This window comes from Lissotriton vulgaris, chromosome 4_1, assembly GCF_964263255.1.
Source record: "Lissotriton vulgaris chromosome 4_1, aLisVul1.2, whole genome shotgun sequence".
NCBI classification, from domain to species: domain Eukaryota; kingdom Metazoa; phylum Chordata; class Amphibia; order Caudata; family Salamandridae; genus Lissotriton; species Lissotriton vulgaris.
The window spans coordinates 547,244,725-547,270,932 of record NC_141691.1 but is presented as its reverse complement, the minus strand read 5'-3'; the positions used below and the strand labels follow the sequence as shown (position 1 = coordinate 547,270,932).

Here is a 26,208-nt window from a genome sequence, read left to right as displayed (position 1 = left end):
TTGTAGCCCCCGAGTTCTAGCTTTCGTCCCTCTGCATGCACATAAGGCTGCCTCCTGTTTCCAGACTTCAAGAATCTGGCTAGCCACATCTGAAATGTCGGTGGTTCTATGTCTTTCCAGCGGGCTGCTAACATTATTCTAAAGATAGCTGTGCCTAAAAAGAGGCAATATTCTTAGTTTTTATTACAGCCCAAAGTGCTGTCATATCCCAGGATCACTAGCGTAGCGGTCAGCTCGAGATTAATACCAAATAGGGTTTTCCAAAAGCCGAGGATCCCTGATTTTAGGAGGGTCAATTTCCCGCAATCATAGAACATATGCATCAGTGTAGCCGGACCCAACCCACACCTGGGACATTTATCATCCACCTTTTCCCCCATGTAAATAGCTTGGCCGGTGTAAAATAAAGATTAGATATGGTTTTATATAATTGTGCTTTTAATTTCGAAGATAAACATATTTCAGCAGATAAATCTAAGCTCCTATAAATATCTACGTCAGGGTTATTCAATTTCACTGCCCAAGACGTCTCATTCTTTTCCAAGTCATCCGGCAATGCTGCTAATAAAAGACTATATATGCTTCTAATTCTACAAGACTCACTCCTATTCTGGTCCATCAGAGGTATCGTCTCAATATTCACCCTTGGTCCATATGCTGTAAGAATACTCTTGATCTGTACAAATTTTAAAAAATGATTGGGAAGTATTCCGAAGTCATGTTGAAGTTTGGAGAATTGGGGTTGTTGTTTTCCACCATAAAACTCTCCAATAGTGGTCACCCCTTTATTTTCCGACTCCTTCCTCATAGCATCATAAACATCCGTCGGAAAAAACGATACATGCCATATGGGGGTATATTGCGTAACCTTAGGAATTTCCATACATTTTGATACCTGCTTCCATAGGCTCCATGCACTCTGTATAATTTTAAACCAAACTTTTTTGTAAATAACGTTGCTCTAGTTGTTTTAAAAGCAGCCCAGAGGCCTCATTTCCTAATGCAAGTTCAAATATTGTGGGAATTCTCTCAATCATATCTTCGTTACTATTACTATCTATCTTCAACAAAAAAGATATTTGATGCAATAGGGCAGCACAATAATATAATGTAATGTTTGGAACTGCAAGCCCTCCTCGATCTTGTGGTAATGTCAGGAACTTCACAGCCCTCCTCACCTTCCCATATTGCCACATAAAATTGGAAAACATAGAATTGATATTTTTGAGTATATGATCCTCCAGAGCTAATGGAATTGACCTGAACAGGTATAAAATTTTGGGCAAAATAGTCATTTTCAGAAAATGTACCCTCCTAATTATCGACAAATGTAGCCCATTCACCCTCTTCAGTTCTGCAGCTATAGTTTTAACCAGTGGATCAAAATTACAATTGATTATATTATCCACTTTTGCTGTAATTCGCACCCCTAGATAAACTACCGACTCCGCTCGCCTTGAATCGTTAAAATCCACATTGTCTGTACAAACAACAATAGTTTTCTTTCTACTTAGAGCATATCCTGAAAGCAGGCCAAACCTCTCAGTTATAAAATTAATTTCATCAAGGGCCTCTTTTGGGTCTGTTGTTAAAATTGCCACGTCATCAGCATAAGCCAATATTTTGGTCTGATACCCCTTGGTACATATAGGTTTGGAGAAGTGTGGCTCAATGGTTAGAGCGGCAGACCTTGATGCAGAACGCTGGCCAGGGACCAGGGTTCGATTCCCGCCTCGGCGGGATCGGGCTTAAATTCCTCTGACCGGATATTCTTGCCTCAGTGCCAAACCTAAGCATGGGCCCCACGCTGCAACTCTGGGCAATAGCTTGCTTAGTCTCCACAACGGCCCCGGATGCACAAGGGACGCCTGGTTTCACCATGGGATGCCCAGGAGTGGACACCTCACAAGGAAAAGCCAGGATTGGTTCCCTTGTGGTAGGAGTATAAGCGCCGGGATGCTTACGGGTTACTGTTCGCGCTATACAAATACAACACATTTACATTTACATTTTGCATGACTGTAGTAGCTTCTCCACTAATGGGTTGATATATAGAGCAAATAGTACAGGTGAACATGGACACCCCTGCCGGGTTCCCCAGATATAAAAACCTCACCGACTCTCTCCCCATCACTTTTATCCGAGCTTTTGGATCACAATAAATTGCTTTAATTGCTCTAATAAATCCCTGTCCAAACCCCTTTACCTCCAGAATCCCCCACAAAAATGTCCATGTCACTCGATCAAATGCCTTCTCGGCGTCTAGAAGGATCATGGCCATCTGGCCCCCCTTTTCAGACACAATATCAAATAGTGAGATCGTTCTACAGATATGGTCTGTTGTTCCTTTCCCTGGTATAAAACCATGCTGCCACGGGGAGACCAGCTGGCCAATGATCCTTCCTAACCAAGTGGCTAAGACTTTGGAGTAGATTTTTGTATCCGTGTTGATTAGAGAAATTGGCCTACAACACCCTGGATTATCGGGAGGTTTCCCCTTTTTTGGAAAGATTATGATGTTAGTTTCTTTGCACGAATCAGCAGTGTTTCAATTGTATTGAATACCTCTAAAGAGATCTAGCAAGAGAGGTATTAATGTCATACCCAGGATTTTATATACCTCTAGGGGTATTGCATCAGGGCTCGTGGCCTTACCTGAAGCCAAGCTCTGCAAAGTCATTTGAATTTCCTCCTGTGAAATCTCTAATTCTAGTTCCTCCTTAAGAGATTCATCTAGAACATGGGTACTCACAAACTTTCTCTCGGGGGCCAAATTTACAGTGTGGTTTGTGGCCGAGGGCTGCACCTGTGGGGGCGGGGTCAGTGGGGACGGGGGCGGGGCTAGAGCAAAAAAACGGTGACCATGAGGTTGAACACAGGCTTCTGCAGCGGACGCCTTCGTCCACTGAGCCACCAGACCCAGCAGACACACATCTCTCTCTTGCTCTCTCTCTCTCTCTCTCCCTCTCTCCCTCCCACCCCTCTCTCTCTCTCTGTCTCCCACCCTTTCTCTCTCTGTCTCCCGCCCTCCCCCTGTCTGTCTCCCTCCCCCTGTCTGTCTCCCTCCCCCTGTCTGTCTCCCTCCCTCTGTCTGTCTCCCTCCCTCTGTCTGTCTCCCTCCCTCTGTCTGTCTCCCTCCCTCTGTCTCCCTCCCTCTGTCTCCTTCCCTCTGTCTGTCTGTCACCCTCCTCTCTCTGTCACCCTCCTCCCTCTGTCACCCTCCTCCCTCTGTCACCCTCCTCCCTCTGTCCCCTCCTCCCTCTGTCTGTCTCCCTCCCTCTGTCTGTTTCTCCCTCCCTCTGTCTCCCTCCCTCTCCTTCTGACTCTCTCTGTCTCCCTCCCTCCTTCTTCTTTTCCATCTCTCTGTCTTTCTGCCTGTCTGTCCCTGTCCCGTCTGTCCCTGTCCCTGTCTGTCCCTGCCTCTGTCTGTCCCTGTCTGTCCCTTTCTTCGTCTGTCCCTGTCCCTTTCCCCGTCTGTCCCTGTCCCCATCTGTCCCTGTCCCATCTGTCTCTGTCCCCATCTGTCCCTGTCCCCTTCTGTCCCTGTTCCCGTCTGTCCCTGTCTCTGTCTGTCCCTGTCCCCGTCTGTCCCTGTCTGTCCCTGTCTCTGTCTGTCCCTGTCCCCGGCTGTCCCTTTCTCCGTCAGTCCCTGTCTTCATCTGTCCCTGTCCCCATCTCTGTCCATGTCCCCGTCTCTGTTCCTGTCCCCGTCTCTGTCCCTGTCCCCGTCTGTCCCTGTCCCTGTCTGACCCTGTCTTTGTCTGTCCCTGTCGCTGTCTGTCCCTGACTCTGTCTGTCCCTGTCTCTGTCTGTCCCTGTCTGTCTGTCCCTGTCTGTCCCTTTCTCCGTCTGTTTCTGTCCCTGTCTGTCCCTGTCCCAGTCTGTCCCAGTCTGTCCCTGTCCCCATCTGTCCTTGTCCCTGTCCCCATCTGTCCTTGTCCCTGTCCCCATCTGTCCCTGTCTGTCCCTGTCCCATCTGTCCCTGTCTGTCCCTGTCCCCGTCTGTCCCTGTCCCTGTCTGTCCCTGTCTCTATTTACAACAAGGGGTGGTGAGGGACAGAGTCTCTGAATTAAGCAGAAAGCTCTCACCCAGTCAAGAGATCAGGGCTAGATCCAACACCGTTTTTTAGCTCACTGCACCATCCCAGTTTCAGAACCTGGCTGTATGCAAATTAGTCTGTTCCTGTCCCAGTGCATGATGGGAACAGGGCAAACCAAACTACAAAAGCCAATTCTTACACTGGGAAGGAAACAAGCTCCCAGGGACCGGTTTCTGGCATTACAGCCGTCTTCGGCCCAGTTTGCTTGAATCCTGATGGTGCAATGAGCAAGGGTCTCACATCTGAGAATACCCTTCCACGCTTAGGGTGGACAAAAATATTTACAACAAGGGGTGGTGAGGGACAGAGTCTCTGAATTAAGCAGAAAGCTCTCACCCAGTCAAGAGATCAGGGCTAGATCCAACACCGTTTTTTAGCTCACTGCACCATCCCAGTTTCAGAACCTGGTTGTATGCAAATTAGTCTGTTCCTGTCCCAGTGCATGATGGGAACAGGGCAAACCAAACTACAAAAGCCAATTCTTACACTGGGAAGGAAACAAGCTCCCGGGGACCGGTTTCTGGCATTACAGCCGTCTTCGGCCCAGTTTGCTTGAATCCTGATGGTGCAATGAGCAAGGGTCTCACATCTGAGAATACCCTTCCACGCTTAGGGTGGACAAAAATATTTACAACAAGGGGTGGTGAGGGACAGAGTCTCTGAATTAAGCAGAAAGCTCTCACCCAGTCAAGAGATCAGGGCTAGATCCAACACCGTTTTTTAGCTCACTGCACCATCCCAGTTTCAGAACCTGGCTGTATGCAAATTAGTCTGTTCCTGTCCCAGTGCATGATGGGAACAGGGCAAACCAAACTACAAAAGCCAATTCTTACACTGGGAAGGAAACAAGCTCCCGGGGACCGGTTTCTGGCATTACAGCCGTCTTCGGCCCAGTTTGCTTGAATCCTGATGGTGCAATGAGCAAGGGTCTCACATCTGAGAATACCCTTCCACGCTTAGGGTGGACAAAAATATTTACAACAAGGGGTGGTGAGGGACAGAGTCTCTGAATTAAGCAGAAAGCTCTCACCCAGTCAAGAGATCAGGGCTAGATCCAACACCGTTTTTTAGCTCACTGCACCATCCCAGTTTCAGAACCTGGCTGTATGCAAATTAGTCTGTTCCTGTCCCAGTGCATGATGGGAACAGGGCAAACCAAACTACAAAAGCCAATTCTTAAACTGGGAAGGAAACAAGCTCCCAAGGACCGGTTTCTGGCATTACAGCCGTCTTCGGCCCAGTTTGCTTGAATCCTGATGGTGCAATGAGCAAGGGTCTCACATCTGAGAATACCCTTCCACGCTTAGGGTGGACAAAAATATTTACAACAAGGGGTGGTGAGGGACAGAGTCTCTGAATTAAGCAGAAAGCTCTCACCCAGTCAAGAGATCAGGGCTAGATCCAACACCGTTTTTTAGCTCACTGCACCATCCCAGTTTCAGAACCTGGCTGTATGCAAATTAGTCTGTTCCTGTCCCAGTGCATGATAGGAACAGGGCAAACCAAACTACAAAAGCCAATTCTTACACTGGGAAGGAAACAAGCTCCCGGGGACCGGTTTCTGGCATTACAGCCGTCTTCGGCCCAGTTTGCTTGAATCCTGATGGTGCAATGTGCAAGGGTCTCACGTCTGAGAATACCCTTCCACGCTTAGGGTGGACAAAAATATTTACAACAAGGGGTGGTGAGGGACAGAGTCTCTGAATTAAGCAGAAAGCTCTCACACAGTCAAGAGATCAGGGCTAGATCCAACACCGTTTTTTAGCTCACTGCACCATCCCAGTTTCAGAACCTGGCTGTATGCAAATTAGTCTGTTCCTGTCCCAGTGCATGATGGGAACAGGGCAAACCAAACTACAAAAGCCAATTCTTACACTGGGAAGGAAACAAGCTCCCGGGGACCGGTTTCTGGCATTACAGCCGTCTTCGGCCCAGTTTGCTTGAATCCTGATGGTGCAATGAGCAAGGGTCTCACATCTGAGAATACCCTTCCACGCTTAGGGTGGACAAAAATATTTACAACAAGGGGTGGTGAGGGACAGAGTCTCTGAATTAGGCAGAAAGCTCTCACCCAGTCAAGAGATCAGGGCTAGATCCAACACCGTTTTTTAGCTCACTGCACCATCCCAGTTTCAGAACCTGGCTGTATGCAAATTAGTCTGTTCCTGTCCCAGTGCATGATGGGAACAGGGCAAACCAAACTACAAAAGCCAATTCTTACACTGGGAAGGAAACAAGCTCCCGGGGACCGGTTTCTGGCATTACAGCCGTCTTCGGCCCAGTTTGCTTGAATCCTGATGGTGCAATGAGCAAGGGTCTCACATCTGAGAATACCCTTCCACGCTTAGGGTGGACAAAAATATTTACAACAAGGGGTGGTGAGGGACAGAGTCTCTGAATTAAGCAGAAAGCTCTCACCCAGTCAAGAGATCAGGGCTAGATCCAACACCGTTTTTTAGCTCACTGCACCATCCCAGTTTCAGAACCTGGCTGTATGCAAATTAGTCTGTTCCTGTCCCAGTGCATGATGGGAACAGGGCAAACCAAACTACAAAAGCCAATTCTTACACTGGGAAGGAAACAAGCTCCCGGGGACCGGTTTCTGGCATTACAGCCGTCTTCGGCCCAGTTTGCTTGAATCCTGATGGTGCAATGAGCAAGGGTCTCACATCTGAGAATACCCTTCCACGCTTAGGGTGGACAAAAATATTTACAACAAGGGGTGGTGAGGGACAGAGTCTCTGAATTAAGCAGAAAGCTCTCACCCAGTCAAGAGATCAGGGCTAGATCCAACACCGTTTTTTAGCTCACTGCACCATCCCAGTTTCAGAACCTGGCTGTATGCAAATTAGTCTGTTCCTGTCCCAGTGCATGATGGGAACAGGGCAAACCAAACTACAAAAGCCAATTCTTACACTGGGAAGGAAACAAGCTCCCGGGGACCGGTTTCTGGCATTACAGCCGTCTTCGGCCCAGTTTGCTTGAATCCTGATGGTGCAATGAGCAAGGGTCTCACATCTGAGAATACCCTTCCACGCTTAGGGTGGACAAAAATATTTACAACAAGGGGTGGTGAGGGACAGAGTCTCTGAATTAAGCAGAAAGCTCTCACCCAGTCAAGAGATCAGGGCTAGATCCAACACCGTTTTTTAGCTCACTGCACCATCCCAGTTTCAGAACCTGGCTGTATGCAAATTAGTCTGTTCCTGTCCCAGTGCATGATGGGAACAGGGCAAACCAAACTACAAAAGCCAATTCTTACACTGGGAAGGAAACAAGCTCCCGGGGACCGGTTTCTGGCATTACAGCCGTCTTCGGCCCAGTTTGCTTGAATCCTGATGGTGCAATGAGCAAGGGTCTCACATCTGAGAATACCCTTCCACGCTTAGGGTGGACAAAAATATTTACAACAAGGGGTGGTGAGGGACAGAGTCTCTGAATTAAGCAGAAAGCTCTCACCCAGTCAAGAGATCAGGGCTAGATCCAACACCGTTTTTTAGCTCACTGCACCATCCCAGTTTCAGAACCTGGCTGTATGCAAATTAGTCTGTTCCTGTCCCAGTGCATGATGGGAACAGGGCAAACCAAACTACAAAAGCCAATTCTTACACTGGGAAGGAAACAAGCTCCCGGGGACCGGTTTCTGGCATTACAGCCGTCTTCGGCCCAGTTTGCTTGAATCCTGATGGTGCAATGAGCAAGGGTCTCACATCTGAGAATACCCTTCCACGCTTAGGGTGGACAAAAATATTTACAACAAGGGGTGGTGAGGGACAGAGTCTCTGAATTAAGCAGAAAGCTCTCACCCAGTCAAGAGATCAGGGCTAGATCCAACACCGTTTTTTAGCTCACTGCACCATCCCAGTTTCAGAACCTGGCTGTATGCAAATTAGTCTGTTCCTGTCCCAGTGCATGATGGGAACAGGGCAAACCAAACTACAAAAGCCAATTCTTACACTGGGAAGGAAACAAGCTCCCGGGGACCGGTTTCTGGCATTACAGCCGTCTTCGGCCCAGTTTGCTTGAATCCTGATGGTGCAATGAGCAAGGGTCTCACATCTGAGAATACCCTTCCACGCTTAGGGTGGACAAAAATATTTACAACAAGGGGTGGTGAGGGACAGAGTCTCTGAATTAAGCAGAAAGCTCTCACCCAGTCAAGAGATCAGGGCTAGATCCAACACCGTTTTTTAGCTCACTGCACCATCCCAGTTTCAGAACCTGGCTGTATGCAAATTAGTCTGTTCCTGTCCCAGTGCATGATGGGAACAGGGCAAACCAAACTACAAAAGCCAATTCTTACACTGGGAAGGAAACAAGCTCCCGGGGACCGGTTTCTGGCATTACAGCCGTCTTCGGCCCAGTTTGCTTGAATCCTGATGGTGCAATGAGCAAGGGTCTCACATCTGAGAATACCCTTCCACGCTTAGGGTGGACAAAAATATTTACAACAAGGGGTGGTGAGGGACAGAGTCTCTGAATTAAGCAGAAAGCTCTCACCCAGTCAAGAGATCAGGGCTAGATCCAACACCGTTTTTTAGCTCACTGCACCATCCCAGTTTCAGAACCTGGCTGTATGCAAATTAGTCTGTTCCTGTCCCAGTGCATGATGGGAACAGGGCAAACCAAACTACAAAAGCCAATTCTTACACTGGGAAGGAAACAAGCTCCCGGGGACCGGTTTCTGGCATTACAGCCGTCTTCGGCCCAGTTTGCTTGAATCCTGATGGTGCAATGAGCAAGGGTCTCACATCTGAGAATACCCTTCCACGCTTAGGGTGGACAAAAATATTTACAACAAGGGGTGGTGAGGGACAGAGTCTCTGAATTAAGCAGAAAGCTCTCACCCAGTCAAGAGATCAGGGCTAGATCCAACACCGTTTTTTAGCTCACTGCACCATCCCAGTTTCAGAACCTGGCTGTATGCAAATTAGTCTGTTCCTGTCCCAGTGCATGATGGGAACAGGGCAAACCAAACTACAAAAGCCAATTCTTACCCTGGGAAGGAAACAAGCTCCCAGGGACCGGTTTCTGGCATTACAGCCGTCTTCGGCCCAGTTTGCTTGAATCCTGATGGTGCAATGAGCAAGGGTCTCACATCTGAGAATACCCTTCCACGCTTAGGGTGGACAAAAATATTTACAACAAGGGGTGGTGAGGGACAGAGTCTCTGAATTAAGCAGAAAGCTCTAACCCAGTCAAGAGATCAGGGCTAGATCCAACACCGTTTTTTAGCTCACTGCACCATCCCAGTTTCAGAACCTGGTTGTATGCAAATTAGTCTGTTCCTGTCCCAGTGCATGATGGGAACAGGGCAAACCAAACTACAAAAGCCAATTCTTACACTGGGAAGGAAACAAGCTCCCGGGGACCGGTTTCTGGCATTACAGCCGTCTTCGGCCCAGTTTGCTTGAATCCTGATGGTGCAATGAGCAAGGGTCTCACATCTGAGAATACCCTTCCACGCTTAGGGTGGACAAAAATATTTACAACAAGGGGTGGTGAGGGACAGAGTCTCTGAATTAAGCAGAAAGCTCTCACCCAGTCAAGAGATCAGGGCTAGATCCAACACCGTTTTTTAGCTCACTGCACCATCCCAGTTTCAGAACCTGGCTGTATGCAAATTAGTCTGTTCCTGTCCCAGTGCATGATGGGAACAGGGCAAACCAAACTACAAAAGCCAATTCTTACACTGGGAAGGAAACAAGCTCCCGGGGACCGGTTTCTGGCATTACAGCCGTCTTCGGCCCAGTTTGCTTGAATCCTGATGGTGCAATGAGCAAGGGTCTCACATCTGAGAATACCCTTCCACGCTTAGGGTGGACAAAAATATTTACAACAAGGGGTGGTGAGGGACAGAGTCTCTGAATTAAGCAGAAAGCTCTCACCCAGTCAAGAGATCAGGGCTAGATCCAACACCGTTTTTTAGCTCACTGCACCATCCCAGTTTCAGAACCTGGCTGTATGCAAATTAGTCTGTTCCTGTCCCAGTGCATGATGGGAACAGGGCAAACCAAACTACAAAAGCCAATTCTTACACTGGGAAGGAAACAAGCTCCCAGGGACCGGTTTCTGGCATTACAGCCGTCTTCGGCCCAGTTTGCTTGAATCCTGATGGTGCAATGAGCAAGGGTCTCACATCTGAGAATACCCTTCCACGCTTAGGGTGGACAAAAATATTTACAACAAGGGGTGGTGAGGGACAGAGTCTCTGAATTAAGCAGAAAGCTCTCACCCAGTCAAGAGATCAGGGCTAGATCCAACACCGTTTTTTAGCTCACTGCACCATCCCAGTTTCAGAACCTGGCTGTATGCAAATTAGTCTGTTCCTGTCCCAGTGCATGATGGGAACAGGGCAAACCAAACTACAAAAGCCAATTCTTACACTGGGAAGGAAACAAGCTCCCAGGGACCGGTTTCTGGCATTACAGCCGTCTTCGGCCCAGTTTGCTTGAATCCTGATGGTGCAATGAGCAAGGGTCTCACATCTGAGAATACCCTTCCACGCTTAGGGTGGACAAAAATATTTACAACAAGGGGTGGTGAGGGACAGAGTCTCTGAATTAAGCAGAAAGCTCTCACCCAGTCAAGAGATCAGGGCTAGATCCAACACCGTTTTTTAGCTCACTGCACCATCCCAGTTTCAGAACCTGGCTGTATGCAAATTAGTCTGTTCCTGTCCCAGTGCATGATAGGAACAGGGCAAACCAAACTACAAAAGCCAATTCTTACACTGGGAAGGAAACAAGCTCCCGGGGACCGGTTTCTGGCATTACAGCCGTCTTCGGCCCAGTTTGCTTGAATCCTGATGGTGCAATGAGCAAGGGTCTCACATCTGAGAATACCCTTCCACGCTTAGGGTGGACAAAAATATTTACAACAAGGGGTGGTGAGGGACAGAGTCTCTGAATTAAGCAGAAAGCTCTCACCCAGTCAAGAGATCAGGGCTAGATCCAACACCGTTTTTTAGCTCACTGCACCATCCCAGTTTCAGAACCTGGCTGTATGCAAATTAGTCTGTTCCTGTCCCAGTGCATGATGGGAACAGGGCAAACCAAACTACAAAAGCCAATTCTTACACTGGGAAGGAAACAAGCTCCCGGGGACCGGTTTCTGGCATTACAGCCGTCTTCGGCCCAGTTTGCTTGAATCCTGATGGTGCAATGAGCAAGGGTCTCACATCTGAGAATACCCTTCCACGCTTAGGGTGGACAAAAATATTTACAACAAGGGGTGGTGAGGGACAGAGTCTCTGAATTAGGCAGAAAGCTCTCACCCAGTCAAGAGATCAGGGCTAGATCCAACACCGTTTTTTAGCTCACTGCACCATCCCAGTTTCAGAACCTGGCTGTATGCAAATTAGTCTGTTCCTGTCCCAGTGCATGATGGGAACAGGGCAAACCAAACTACAAAAGCCAATTCTTACACTGGGAAGGAAACAAGCTCCCGGGGACCGGTTTCTGGCATTACAGCCGTCTTCGGCCCAGTTTGCTTGAATCCTGATGGTGCAATGAGCAAGGGTCTCACATCTGAGAATACCCTTCCACGCTTAGGGTGGACAAAAATATTTACAACAAGGGGTGGTGAGGGACAGAGTCTCTGAATTAGGCAGAAAGCTCTCACCCAGTCAAGAGATCAGGGCTAGATCCAACACCGTTTTTTAGCTCACTGCACCATCCCAGTTTCAGAACCTGGCTGTATGCAAATTAGTCTGTTCCTGTCCCAGTGCATGATGGGAACAGGGCAAACCAAACTACAAAAGCCAATTCTTACACTGGGAAGGAAACAAGCTCCCGGGGACCGGTTTCTGGCATTACAGCCGTCTTCGGCCCAGTTTGCTTGAATCCTGATGGTGCAATGAGCAAGGGTCTCACATCTGAGAATACCCTTCCACGCTTAGGGTGGACAAAAATATTTACAACAAGGGGTGGTGAGGGACAGAGTCTCTGAATTAAGCAGAAAGCTCTCACCCAGTCAAGAGATCAGGGCTAGATCCAACACCGTTTTTTAGCTCACTGCACCATCCCAGTTTCAGAACCTGGCTGTATGCAAATTAGTCTGTTCCTGTCCCTCTCTCTGTCTGTCCCTGTCCCCGGCTGCCCCAGTCTCCGTCTGTCCCTCTCTTCATCTGTCCCTGCCCCCGTCTCTGTCTCTGTCCCCGTCTCTGTCCCTGTCCCCGTCTTTGTCCCTGTCTCTGTCTGTCGCTGTCCATCCCTGTCCCCGTCTCTGTCCCTGTCCCTGTCTCAGTCCCTGTCCTTGTCTCTGTCCCTGTCTCTGTCTGTCCCTGTCCCTCCCTATCCCCATTTGTCCCTGTCAGTCCCTGTCTCCCTCCCGTCTCTCTGTCTCTGCCTCTATCTGTCTGCCCCTGTCCTGCTCTCTGCCTCTAGCTGTCTCTGTCTGTCCCTGTCTCTCTGTCTGTCTCTATCTCTGTCTGTCTCTATCTCTGTCTGTCTCTGCCTCTATCTGTGTTACCTCACTCACTCCCTGCTGCCCTCTGTCACATCACCTGGCTCTCAGTCCCTGCTTTCCTCTGTCAAAAAAATTGATTATTGGTGAACTTTGTTTCTCGCACAGTTTTGCAGGAAGGCCTCCGCGGCTGGGGGTCAGTAGTCCCGCAGGCTTGGCACCAACATTCTCTTTATTAAAATGTGTTTTGGCTCTGATGAACTTCAAACCCTGGACCGAGGGATTCGCACGTATGCACTTGGTGCAAGTCAGACAAGGGGACGAGCGAGGCAACCCTCCAGGTATTATTGTTATTGTCCACCTCCGCCACAGGGGGGCCAAAGAAAGTGCTAACCTAGAGCTCCCTTTAAATGACAACACCCAAGCGAGGCAGCCAATGAACAGGGAGCAGATCAGCACCGGGAAGTGCAGATCATCAGCAGGAAACACTTTGGGCCTGTGGTGCCTGAGAAAGTCAACAGTAGTTTGCTGATTTCATGTGTATGTGTGTCTGAGGGTTGAGATTAGACTGAGTGGCTATAATTTAGGTTATCAGAACAAGTTTTGATACTGGTTGACTCAAATTGTGTGATCTTGGACAAAGCAATCTTGGCTTTATCACCCATAATATTTGTATACTCGCAATACTGCAACGTTGTAACGATCTTTGGATATATACACTGCATTACTTGTTATTTGTGCACCACCCCCACCTATAAGCGTACTAATATGTGTGATGGACAAAGCATATTACTCCCCTGGCCTCTCTCTGGTAGCTGTGTTCGCCTGGCCGCAGGGGAAACCGAGGAACATGGCATCTGCGAGACATTACGTAGTGATTTCCCAGGGTCATTTTATCTTTACATGGAAAACTTGGCATTCGCACTGTAGCAATAAAAGTGAATTCATCTGCACATTTGTTCACAATAACATTTGATCTGGCCGCATTTAGCTTTGCAGGCGTGGCCAATCCCTTATTGTCTCTAAAATATTCCTGCAGCCTGTTTGATAACACACCTTTCCTCTTATTTATCCGGGAGTCGTTAAGTGATCGGAGTGAAGCCCTGTGCACGTCGAGGCGTCGGTGCTGACACTTGCACAGTTTGCGGGTCTCGAGCTATGAACCCCAGCACAAAGTCCCTCCCCCCTGGTGACAGTCTGTAATCTCTCTCATGGTAATGAGCATGGTAGCCCGCCACTAGCACAGCTGTTATGTCACAGCCCCCAGGTTTGTGCATACATCACCCCCACCCCCCATCGATTGCGGCTCAGGTGGCGTGGGGACTCCGTTGGGGAGCCCCCAGGGCCATAATCCTCGGAAGATAAGAAGGATGCGGCATCCCCCGATGGATCAGCGCTGCACAGGCCGCCGGAGGGGCACCAGGGGAGAAATGAACCGGTTACGAAGAGATCACTAGTGTAAAACACCCAGCCGAGACCTAAAAATAAGAGAAGACATGTGCGATGTCTGCAAGGTCCGCAGGCCGCCAAGGAAGGCTTGCCGGGCCGCTGGCGGCCCGCAGGCGGTACTATGAGTACCCCTGATCTAGAACCTCTCCCAGCTCACCTACTGTCACCATCCGACTAATGTCATTCAGTGTCAAGATTTCCTCCCTATCCCTTTCTTCAGAGTACAGTAATTGATGGTATTCTTGAAAAACTTTAACTATATCGTCTGGGTCAGTATGTATCCCTCCACCCGCATTGGTAGCTAGTATTTGATTCTGCGCTATCTTTTGTCTGGTACGAAGAGCTAATCTCTTCCCCACTAGTTCTTCACTTTCGTATAAGTTGTTACGCTGAGACTGAAACTCATCCGCTGAATTTTGAGCAAGCAATCCATTAATTTCCGCCTTAAAGGCCGCAATTTGCCCCTGACTTTGCATTATTTCTTTTCCCTGTTTGATTAATAGAAAATGTTCTTCTTCTGCCACTTTAAGTTTACACATTAGCTCTTGATTTTTCTCCATACGCAGCACTCTGGCTCTTGCAGTGTAGCTAATAGTTCCTCCCCTCAGACCCGCATTAAAGACATCCCAGACAACTATTCTAGAGACACTATACCTTTTGATGTTAAAATAATCAATTGTCCACTTACTAATGTGCTCAATATAATCTATATTGACTAATAACTTCTTATCAATTTACCACTTTCCCCTTTTTCATCTATGTATTTAAAGGCAGTTTCTCGAGGCTGGGAAGCATGTGCTGGTAGAATACCCCATGGCCCTGTCCGCTGCCAAAGCGCAAGAGCTTTGTGAACTGGCTGAAAAGAAAGGTAACTCAAAATCTAATAGCACTTTATAAAATAACTGAAATGTCTATAAAAAATGTTAATTTTGAGATAGAAATGTTGTACATCAAACTTGTTTCAATTTATAGCTATCATGTTACCTAATGGCTAAAGATGAATAGGTATGTTGTCCCTTAAAAATACGTTTGTCATAAAATACAAAAGAACTTTATAGCACCTGACAGTTTGTCCACCAAATACCCTATATTTCTCCTAAAATTGCAGATAAACTTCTGCTGTACAAGATAAAGGTTTATTAATCAAACCTGAGAAGAACCCAGACTTTTTATTCTGAATCTACCACTATTGGATGAAGTGGTTCCAATTAATCGTGTTCAAGTGAAGAAGGTCACATTCTTTGGCATGCATGGTGTGTAAGAAAGCTCTTTGAAGGCCCATCACTAAACAGCTACGTTCCTCCCCGGTGTTTCTTTAGCACTATTTCCACAGAGGTATTGTGTCATTATTTACAGGTAATCTTCATTACCACGATTAAGGTCCTCCTCGTCCCAGCCCTTACAGTAGTTAGGCGATCCCGCCTCCCGACAGACCTTTGAAACACAAATCCATTTTTACATTTTATTATATAAACCCCTCCCACCCTCCGCCATTCCTGTTATTAACTAGACCAGACACAACCACAGCAGGAGGGGGGAAAGGAACATGACAGGGACGAGTAGGACATTAATAGTAGTAATGAAGATTACCTGTAAGTAACAACAGATTACCACCTCCATAAGACCTCCTCATCCCAGTCCTTACAGAAGAGAGGATCTCACAAGCAAAAACACAAAGACAGCATGATACCAGGACTTGAATGTAAACAGTGCTCAAGGCCCTGAGGTGTGATTCTTCACAGGAACAAATCAGGGAAGCTAGATCTTTCAGAGACACGCACTTTGTCCCCCCCCCCCCTTGGTGGTTCAAGTAACAGCAAGCCACCTGGTTGTCGGTGCGAACTAACAGATTCCCCCTCTGCATCTAAACCTGAAAGAACAGCATCACCTGCCAAATGGCTGCCACTCCTGCCAATTCGAGGAGTGAGCACTGTCCGCCTGTGTCCAAGGAACCTGGAAACTGATCCCCTTCTCCAGTTTGGGAGTGTGAAGCCACCAACCAAATTCATGGACCAAAACAGGAATGAGAGGAACCAGGGAATCCTAATTCACTTGGAAGGGGTCCCAGTGAGACAACAGATGATTCACCAGAGGCTTGAGATGTAAGCAAGCCCTGGAAACTACAGACATGATGGCAGCCATCAACCCTTGGAACCTCAACCAAGTCTTGAGCCGGAGCCGACTGCTGAGCCAGGAGATCCAACAGAAGACTCTGCAGGGTAGCAATGCGAGCAGGTGGGAGGAACACCACCCATATCTGAGTTTAATAAAAGCCGCAAATAAACTGCAGTCTCTAAGCAGGGACTAGCTGAGACTTTGCTAGATTCAACTTGAAGCCTAGGCGTAGGAACATATTCATGCTTTAGTTACCCCCCATCTGGATTATGGTAACTCCCTGTTTATCGGCCTAAGTAAGAAAGGGCTACAGCAGCTACAATGTGTCCAAAACGCTGCTGCCCGCCTGGTGCTGAACCTGCCTAGAAGAGCCTCAGGGAAGCAAGCCCTGGCGACGCTCCATTGGCTTCCCATTAAGGAGCGTATTAGGTTCAAAGCGTTTTGCATTACACATCGCATTGCCCAAGGGAAAGGGCCGGCATATCTGCAAAAGCTTCTATCCATTCACTGCCCAAAACGCAATTTGAGATCACTAGGGAGCATTCTGTTCAGAGTGCCTCGCATCCACAAGACAAGAATGGGAGGTCGCTCTTTCAGGTACTTGGCCGGGAACTACTGGAACGAACTCCCTATTGAACTCCGAATGGAACCATCGGAAGCAAGATTCCACCTCAAACTGAAAACTCATTTCTTTCCACGTATCTAAAACAACCCAATAGGTGATTTTGGTCATGTCTCAGTGACTTTTTGCTGGTGGCTTGCTCACGGGGGGACTGTATCCATAGCGCGGGGACACACCGTTTTGAGTGTAACCAGGCTCTCTACAAATGGCTTTATTATTATTATTATTATTATTGGTTGCTTCCACTGCCTCTAGAGCCTTAGCAAGAGAGGACACAGACATCAAATAATCATTAATATAGATAAACAGAGAGAAACCCCCACACAGCCGGAGCCAATACCTTGTTAAATGTCCGGGGAGCGGTGGAGAGTACAAATGGCAACACCTGAAACTGATAATCAGCCCCATCCACAGCAAACCACAGGAACTGTTGGCTTTTTTGATGGACAGGCACATGAAAATTGGTGTCCTCTAAGTCCAGGGAAGTCAGAAAGTCACCCTCTTGAATGGGTGGAATGACGGACTGCAACATGGTCATCCGAAAATGATCCAGCTTCACGTTTCTATTCAGAGCCTTGAGATTAAGAATTGTTTGGTGAGAACCATCAGATTTTGGGACCGAGAAGAGAGTAGATTAGAACGCCAGGCCCCTCTCCGCCTCTGGCACCATTTTTTTTTTTTTTTTATAGGAGCTTATAGAGCGCCTGGTGACGTCTCTCAACGTGTCCCCGCGCTATGGAGAAGAGTGTTGCTTAGATGGAGCAAAGCATAAGACAGTTTAGATGGTGAAAAGATATGTTTTTAGATGTTTCCTAAAAGATGTTTCACTTTTTTCCTGTCTGATATTCATAGGAAGGGTATTCCACTCCTTAGCTGCGAGAGTGCGGAACGAACTGCCTCCAAGTCTGGCTTTTTTTGGGCGCGTGATCTTAAGCAAACCTGTTCCCTTCGAGCGTAGGGATCTGGTAGGTTCATAGGGTGAGGCTAAGTCAGACAGATAGGAGGGGGCTCTATGGTGAATGATTCTGTGGCACCAGAGAAGGGCCTTGAATATTATTCTCTTTTTTATGGGCAGCCAATGCAGAGTGTCCAAGGAAGGTTTAGAAGGAGCTCTTCGCGGGAGTCGTAGTACAAGGCGTGCTGCTGAATTTTGTAGGACCTGTAACTTCCTAATGATAAAAGCACCCTTCTCGGGCCATCCCAGACAGCATAGCAGTCCTCTTCGTGGGGTCTCCGACAACGGGGTAACCCAAAAATGAGTCCTGAGGAGAAAGACCCCAGTACACAATCTGATGCACCAGAATGATGACTGACAGAACTCACTGAACGGAAATCAAACTGGACCAATGAACCTCGAAGAAAGTGAGACGGGCCCCCACCCCGGCATAGTCAGTCTCTTGGTGCTGCTGCTTATTCTGGGGTTGGGGTTTGTTGGTGAACACAGCCCCGACCACAGGCCCTTCTACAAAAGCTCTGCTTATGGAAGAAATTTTTTTTTTTCATAGACTGGAAAGGCTTAATCCATTTTTCACCTCTGCAGAACGCTGTACCATTGTGTTTAATTTAAGCATGGGCAGAAAATCCGTTCCGCTTGCGGATTTTGTGGATTTTCGGTAAATTCGCAATCCGCGAGATTCGCGAATTTCCCACGAAATCCGCAAGCGGAACGGATTAGGTCAAAAGTTCAAGCTGACTTTTGTAACTGTTTTAGAATGGCGCCGGCAAGCTGCCAGAGCCATTCTAAAATAGTTACAAAAGTCAGCTTCAACAGGAAGCTCTAATAGATAAAGTAAAGCAGGTGCTCGAGTTGAAGCTCAAATTCAGTTACACAATCATTAATCACCCCAAACTTGGGGTGATTAATGATTGTGCAACTTAATTTGACCTTCAACTCGAGAACCTGCTTTACTTTATCCATTAGTGCTTCCTGTTGAAGCTTTTTGTAGCTATTTTAGAATGGCGCTGGCAGCTTGCCAGCGCCATTCTAAGTGGGGCTGAGGGCAGAAGGGCACAAAAGTGGGACAGAGGACAGAAGGGGACAAAAAATGAGTGGGGCAGAGGGCAGAAGGGCACAGAAACGAGTGGTACAGAGGGCAGAAGGGCATAAAAACGAGAGGGTGGCAGTGATTGACCAGGCAAAAAAAAAACCTGTGAACACGCAAAGCGCCCCGCGAACACTCGCGAACACGCAAAGCGCCCCGCGAACACGCAAAAATATAAAAATCTGCAAATTCGCACGAATTCGCGAATTTTGCGGATTGCGAATTCGCAAATCCACAAATTCGCGGATCGCGAATTCGCAAAATTCGCCCATGCTTAGTTTAATTCATCCATAAAATGTTTGGGACCTCCAAAGGGCAGCTTCTAGACACCATAGCTTTGTTCACAGTGACTGTCTACCAGCCACCGTTGCCACGGCTGCAGAGGAGAAAGCCCACAGGGTATCAAAAGTGATGCTGGACAGAAATTAAGCCAACTCCTGCATCTGCGCCAAGATAGGAGTGAGAGGTGCTTGATCCTGAAGACAAACAAAACAAGTGATGGACCGAATGTGGATCAATGTCGCACATTCAACCCAGTCCAAAGATCTGGGCACAAATCCATCGTTTTTTTGCACTCCACACCACCCTGGGTTAGACAATGGCGATATGCAAATCAGCTCTGACCCTGTGCCCCATGGGAACAGTCCAGTCCGAACTACATAAGCCATGTCCTTCCCAGAACGGAATCAAGCATCCGAGGACCGGACCGGTTTCGAGGTAACACCTCTCATCAGCCCGGCTAGCTTGACTCCAGTGGTGTGGAGTGCCTGGGACCCACGTCTGAGCATCCCCAGCGCACTTAGGGCGAGTTTGCAAACAAAACAAGTGATGGACCGAATGTGGATCAATGTCACACATTCAACCCAGTCCAAAGATCTGGGCCCAAATCCATCGTTTTTTTGCACTCCACACCACCCTGGGTTAGACAATGGCGATATGCAAATCAGCTCTGACCCTGTGCCCCATGGGAACAGTCTAGTCCGAACTACAAAAGCCATGTCCTTCCCAGAACGGAATCAAGCATCCGAGGACCGGACCGGTTTCGAGGTAACACCTCTCATCAGCCCGGCTAGCTTGACTCCAGTGGTGTGGAGTGCCTGGGACCCACGTCTGAGCATCCCCAGCGCACTTAGGGCGAGTTTGCAAACAAAACAAGTGATGGACCGAATGTGGATCAATGTCACACATTCAACCCAGTCCAAAGATCTGGGCCCAAATCCATCGTTTTTTTGCACTCCACACCACCCTGGGTTAGACAATGGCGATATGCAAATCAGCTCTGACCCTGTGCCCCATGGGAACAGTCCAGTCCAAACTACAAAAGCCATGTCCTTCCCAGAACGGAATCAAGCATCCGAGGACCGGACCGGTTTCGAGGTAACACCTCTCATCAGCCCGGCTAGCTTGACTCCAGTGGTGTGGAGTGCCTGGGACCCACGTCTGAGCATCCCCAGCGCACTTAGGGCGAGTTTGCAAACAAAACAAGTGATGGACCGAATGTGGATCAATGTCACACATTCAACCCAGTCCAAAGATCTGGGCCCAAATCCATCGTTTTTTTGCACTCCACACCACCCTGGGTTAGACAATGGCGATATGCAAATCAGCTCTGACCCTGTGCCCCATGGGAACAGTCCAGTCCGAACTACAAAAGCCATGTCCTTCCCAGAACGGAATCAAGCATCCGAGGACCGGACCGGTTTCGAGGTAACACCTCTTATCAGCCCGGCTAGCTTGACTCCAGTGGTGTGGAGTGCCTGGGACCCACGTCTGAGCATCCCCAGCGCACTTAGGGCAAGTTTGCAAACAAAACAAGTGATGGACCGAATGTGGATCAATGTCACACATTCAACCCAGTCCTAAGATCTGGGCCCAAATCCATCGTTTTTTTGCACTCCACACCACCCTGGGTTAGACAATGGCGATATGCAAATCAGCTCTGACCCTGTGCCCCATGGGAACAGTCCAGTCCGAACTACAAAAGCCATGTCCTTCCCAGAACGGAATCAAGCATCCGAGGACCGGACCGGTTTCGAGGTAACACCTCTCATCAGCCCGGTTAGCTTGACTCCAGTGGTGTGGAGTGCCTGGGACCCACGTCTGAGCATCCCCAGCGCACTTAGGGCGAGTTTGCAAACAAAACAAGTGATGGACTGAATGTGGATCAATGTCACACATTCAACCCAGTCCAAAGATCTGGGCCCAAATCCATCGTTTTTTTGCACTCCACACCACCCTGGGTTAGACAATGGCGATATGCAAATCAGCTCTGACCCTGTGCCCCATGGGAACAGTCCAGTCCGAACTACAAAAGCCATGTCCTTCCCAGAACGGAATCAAGCATCCGAGGACCGGACCGGTTTCGAGGTAACACCTCTCATCAGCCCGGCTAGCTTGACTCCAGTGGTGTGGAGTGCCTGGGACCCACGTCTGAGCATCCCCAGCGCACTTAGGGCGAGTTTGCAAACAAAACAAGTGATGGACCGAATGTGGATCAATGTCACACATTCAACCCAGTCCAAAGATCTGGGCCCAAATCCATCGTTTTTTTGCACTCCACACCACCCTGGGTTAGACAATGGCGATATGCAAATCAGCTCTGACCCTGTGCCCCATGGGAACAGTCCAGTCCGAACTACAAAAGCCATGTCCTTCCCAGAACGGAATCAAGCATCCGAGGACCGGACCGGTTTCGAGGTAACACCTCTCATCAGCCCGGCTAGCTTGACTCCAGTGGTGTGGAGTGCCTGGGACCCACGTCTGAGCATCCCCAGCGCACTTAGGGCGAGTTTGCAAACAAAACAAGTGATGGACCGAATGTGGATCAATGTCACACATTCAACCCAGTCCAAAGATCTGGGCCCAAATCCATCGTTTTTTTGCACTCCACACCACCCTGGGTTAGACAATGGCGATATGCAAATCAGCTCTGACCCTGTGCCCCATGGGAACAGTCCAGTCTGAACTACAAAAGCCATGTCCTTCCCAGAACGGAATCAAGCATCCGAGGACCGGACCGGTTTCGAGGTAACACCTCTCATCAGCCCGGCTAGCTTGACTCCAGTGGTGTGGAGTGCCTGGGACCCACGTCTGAGCATCCCCAGCGCACTTAGGGCGAGTTTGCAAACAAAACAAGTGATGGACCGAATGTGGATCAATGTCACACATTCAACCCAGTCCTAAGATCTGGGCCCAAATCCATCGTTTTTTTGCACTCCACACCACCCTGGGTTAGACAATGGCGATATGCAAATCAGCTCTGACCCTGTGCCCCATGGGAACAGTCCAGTCCGAACTACAAAAGCCATGTCCTTCCCAGAACGGAATCAAGCATCCGAGGACCGGACCGGTTTCGAGGTAAAACCTCTCATCAGCCCGGCTAGCTTGACTCCAGTGGTGTGGAGTGCCTGGGACCCACGTCTGAGCATCCCCAGCGCACTTAGGGCGAGTTTGCAAACAAAACAAGTGATGGAACGAATGTGGATCAATGTCACACATTCAACCCAGTCCAAAGATCTGGGCCCAAATCCATCGTTTTTTTGCACTCCACACCACCCTGGGTTAAACAATGTTTTTTGTAATTTGATCCTGAAGACAGTCATATAACTTCTCAAAATCTTTAATACTGACTTGTGAGGCATAAGCAGAATGAGTGCTCGCCTTGATCCCAAAATGAAAAGCAGTGTATGCCCGCTAAAAGGCAACCTCCACCTTTCTTTCAACAGGATCAGAAAGGGAAGCTTCTTTAGAAGACAAGGAAAAGGTAGAAGCCATTGAGGACAAAATGAAATTGTTTTTAGGAACTTGTGTAAATTTTTCATCAAACTGTCCCAGGTTATATCTCCTTGCCCAGAAAGCGAGGGATCTCCTGCTTCTCGAGATCATGCCATTCATTTGCCAGAATTTCCTTAATGATATCATGCTTGAGCAAATCATACACCACCGAGGACCTATACTGGGAATAGAAGCCATCATTCATCAAATATTCATGTTCAAATCCCAGCACCTCCTAAATATGTACCTCCTATTTTTTTTTATCCTTGACATATTTGCCTTTAGGAGAATTGTCTTATTCCTTGACCCTATCTCCTTTCAGTTTTTTTAGAGCAAGCTCATTCAATGCAGTCTGAACCACTGAATTAATTAAGTCCCGTAAGTCTTCCCTAGAGATCTGCAACAGGTTGACTTCTTGCAGCTCCTGAGCATGTTTTCTCTTGGAACTAGACTTGCCAGACACAGTCACCAACTATTCTTCCCCCATGTTGGAAAGAGTCAAGTAGGAAGTACCCAAAAACTACTTCCTATTTATATCTGCCTCCTAGCAATCAAGTCTCAATCCCATGAGACTTGGAAAGTAAAAAGACAGCCTTCTTGCCTGTCCCGCAGCCACATATGCCAAAGACATGGCTGTGGGAGCCAGGTGCTGCTGGGTTCACCTCAGGCCCTGAATGGCCTACTACTCATCCCTGCGTAGGAAGCCCACATGCTGCTGTGAAACAAGTACTGGCAAAATGAACAGGTCTTGGCTTAAGGATCTATTGTCTTTGCTAATGCTAACAATTGGCCGCGTCATATATATATTTTTTCATTTACCGATCAGAAATGGAACAGCTTTTTTAAATGCAAGACAGAAGCTCACGGGCAGACAGCAACATGGATACCTGGAGGGGAGTGTTAAAGCACCACACAGGCAAGAGACAGCAATGCGGGTGAGGGTTAGTTACACAGGCGAGTTGGCTCTGAGCAGCTTGGGGCGAGGAAGTTGCACAGAAGTGCATGGTACAAGAGCCGGGGGGTTGAGAGAAGCATACAGTGCTAGAAAAGATGCACTCACGTATAGAAAAAAAATGTCTCCGATAGCCAGCACTCATTGAACCAGTGGTTAGTACACATCGCCATCTTCAAGTTGTGATTCTTCTGTTTGTCGAAAAAAACGCAATGCAGGCATTAAAAAGCCTGCACAAATAAATTGCCATGCTTTCAATGTTTATAAACGATCTGTCTTTATTAAAAGATTTTAAGCGCTGGAGAATAATGATCAAATAATACAATATTAAACTATATTGCATATTTCATTACACTCATAGAGAAAATGAATTATTTAAACAATATTTCCAGTACAAAACACAATGGTTCTTATCCAACAAAATATGTTGTATTTGTTACAGAAGGCTTAAGTTCTGAAATGTCCGCATTTTCTACTTACAAAAGGAAACGTCGCAAAAGATCTACTTGCTTAAGTCCTTCTTCTATATCTAACTAGAGAATTCTAAGAGTCCCACAGGGTAGCTATAGAATCGTTAAATTATATTTGACCATAGACGTAACCTACTCCCCACCTCTAATTAAATTCAGCTTTTTGATTGGGTAAAATAATCATCAATCTAAATGAACTATTCAACCAGAAACACAACCTATTTTATGTTGACCTGTCAAGGAAACAAAAGAGATATTTTGGCTACATTGCTACTGCTGTACCAGAAAAAACAGCAACACCAAGTAGAAACAAGTGGAGGGGGTTTCAGCAGTTCCATGCGGGGACTGCAAGGGAGAAAAGAGCCCGACAATCAGGCGGGAGGAGGAGGCAGCTGCAGCTCGAGGAGAGGGAGTGAGTGTGGGAGCGAGCGTTCGCATGTGTGAAGAGCTGTTCAGAATTGAAAAAAAGTTCCTGAGCGTAAAGCAAAGTTGAAAAAAGCGGAAGCCGACAAGTCCTGGGGCGATACCCCATGGGAGTGAATGATTTGCAAAAAAGAGGGACCAGGAAGACAAAGTGCCCACTGGCAAACAAGGATTTTGAAAAGATAACTGATTAGACAAATGAAAGCGAAGGGAAGGGAGTAGTTCAAGCCTCAAGTACATACAACAGATCATCCTGACAGCGCAAAAGCTGTCTAGGCTTCACCTGGGTCCGAGCAAGTAATTGAGAGTCTGGAGAGTTTTTATGTGGTGGTCAGTGTCAGCTTCAGTCAGGGCCTACACATGTGCTGCAGTACGTTGTGTGGCTATAGACAACCTCGACAATACAACTGTTGCATTTCAGGTGTTAGTGCCAACCTGTTGTTGGAGTGTATATGAGAGACAAATACAGACAGAGTGAGAGAGTGGGAGGAAACAGAGAGAGAGATCACACTGGTGATGTCCATACTGAACTTGGTGTACAAGTGAGTGAAGGTTGCCTCATTTTGACACTGCTGTACCTGCACAGTGTGTAACTGAAACTATGTTATCTAATGAAGGTGAGTTAAATAGTGCAATCACTTTCTGGAATCTGAACAACGAAATTGTAGTTATCGTATGATGCAATGCATGGTAAGGTAATCATAGTACTCTCCTTCAACCTTCAAGTAGAGTAAAAAATGAAAGTAACCCACTTCTACACTATAGCTCAATGCAATCCGTCATTGTGGTAACCACCTTCCGTGAGCCAATGCAGCACAGTGTAACGAGAGCAGTCCCCTTCTATGATTTAATGTAGAGTCAAGCATTGTAAAGGAATAAACACAATCTTCAGTAGTGCTGTGAAGAATATGGTATTCAGAGTATTTTTCTTGTGTGTCACAATAGTGTTAAAGTCATCAGAGTAAAGCCCAGTAACCTGATGCAGGGTAAAATATTCAAATGAACCACCTTTGGGAATCATGTGCTTGCCAGAAAACGCATGAAAACTGAATATTTCAAGTCAGTGTTTGATTAAATATCGTTTGCCACCTGCTGTATCGTCCCCTCATGGGCATGGGGTCCATGCCCGCATTTGGTCGGACTCTGGCTATTCTAAAATTACTACTTCTATATGTAGTGAAGAAATATGCAGTGTAGCTGTTAGTGTCAAATTGTGTGCCCCTGGGTCTACTTCCATGTTTCTACAGGGGTATTAAACTTTGTCCTAAACCTACTAGCCATGTGCTGCTGTAGCTATCCCCAGAAGTAATATGTGAACCAACAAAACAATGAGCACTGGGTTGCCTGCACGGGCACAACATGTAAGAATGAACTATAACAAATGTCCAGGTGATGTATTTTGATTGTTGCACAATGTGTGTCCTATTGGTTAGAACATACATAAAAACAACTTATTTGGAGTCTTCCCTTGACCTTTTTCTCTGTTTCACGAACAAAAATGCACTGAAAAGACGTGATTGTTTTATCCAATTAAGCTCCGTTAAGTTAGATGTTTATTATTGATCTATGAATGTTAAATGCTAAAAATTATGCCTAGGAAACCGCTGCTCAACTGAGCCTCACTTTATTTTCCTATAATAAACCATTGCCAATGCAGACAATGAAAACATTTTAAAATGCAATGCATTCAGTAAAATGTTCTCATGGGGCTGGTCATACCTTTCATAATTTTGTGGTTCCGTCTCCAGTATGTGGCAGGAGCCTCATGGACAAGCAGCGAGATCAAGCACTTTTACTGTGACTACTTAACGCACTCCTATACCAGTATGCCTGGACTGGTCTTGTCTTTTTTTTT

General features: G+C 47.4%; 1 protein-coding gene across 2 annotated transcripts in view; it reads left to right on the top strand.

Annotated features, from left to right (window-relative positions):
- The window catches only part of LOC147722229 (biliverdin reductase A-like), a 279,271-nt gene that overhangs the window by 177,217 nt on the left and 75,846 nt on the right, over window positions 1–26,208 (top strand). For both annotated transcript variants that reach the window (XM_086966810.1, XM_086966811.1), the window contains exon 4: window positions 14,726–14,823. In XM_086966810.1, the coding sequence (XP_086822936.1) occupies window positions 14,726–14,823 (98 nt within the window). The remainder of the gene's footprint in view (window positions 1–14,725; window positions 14,824–26,208) is intronic.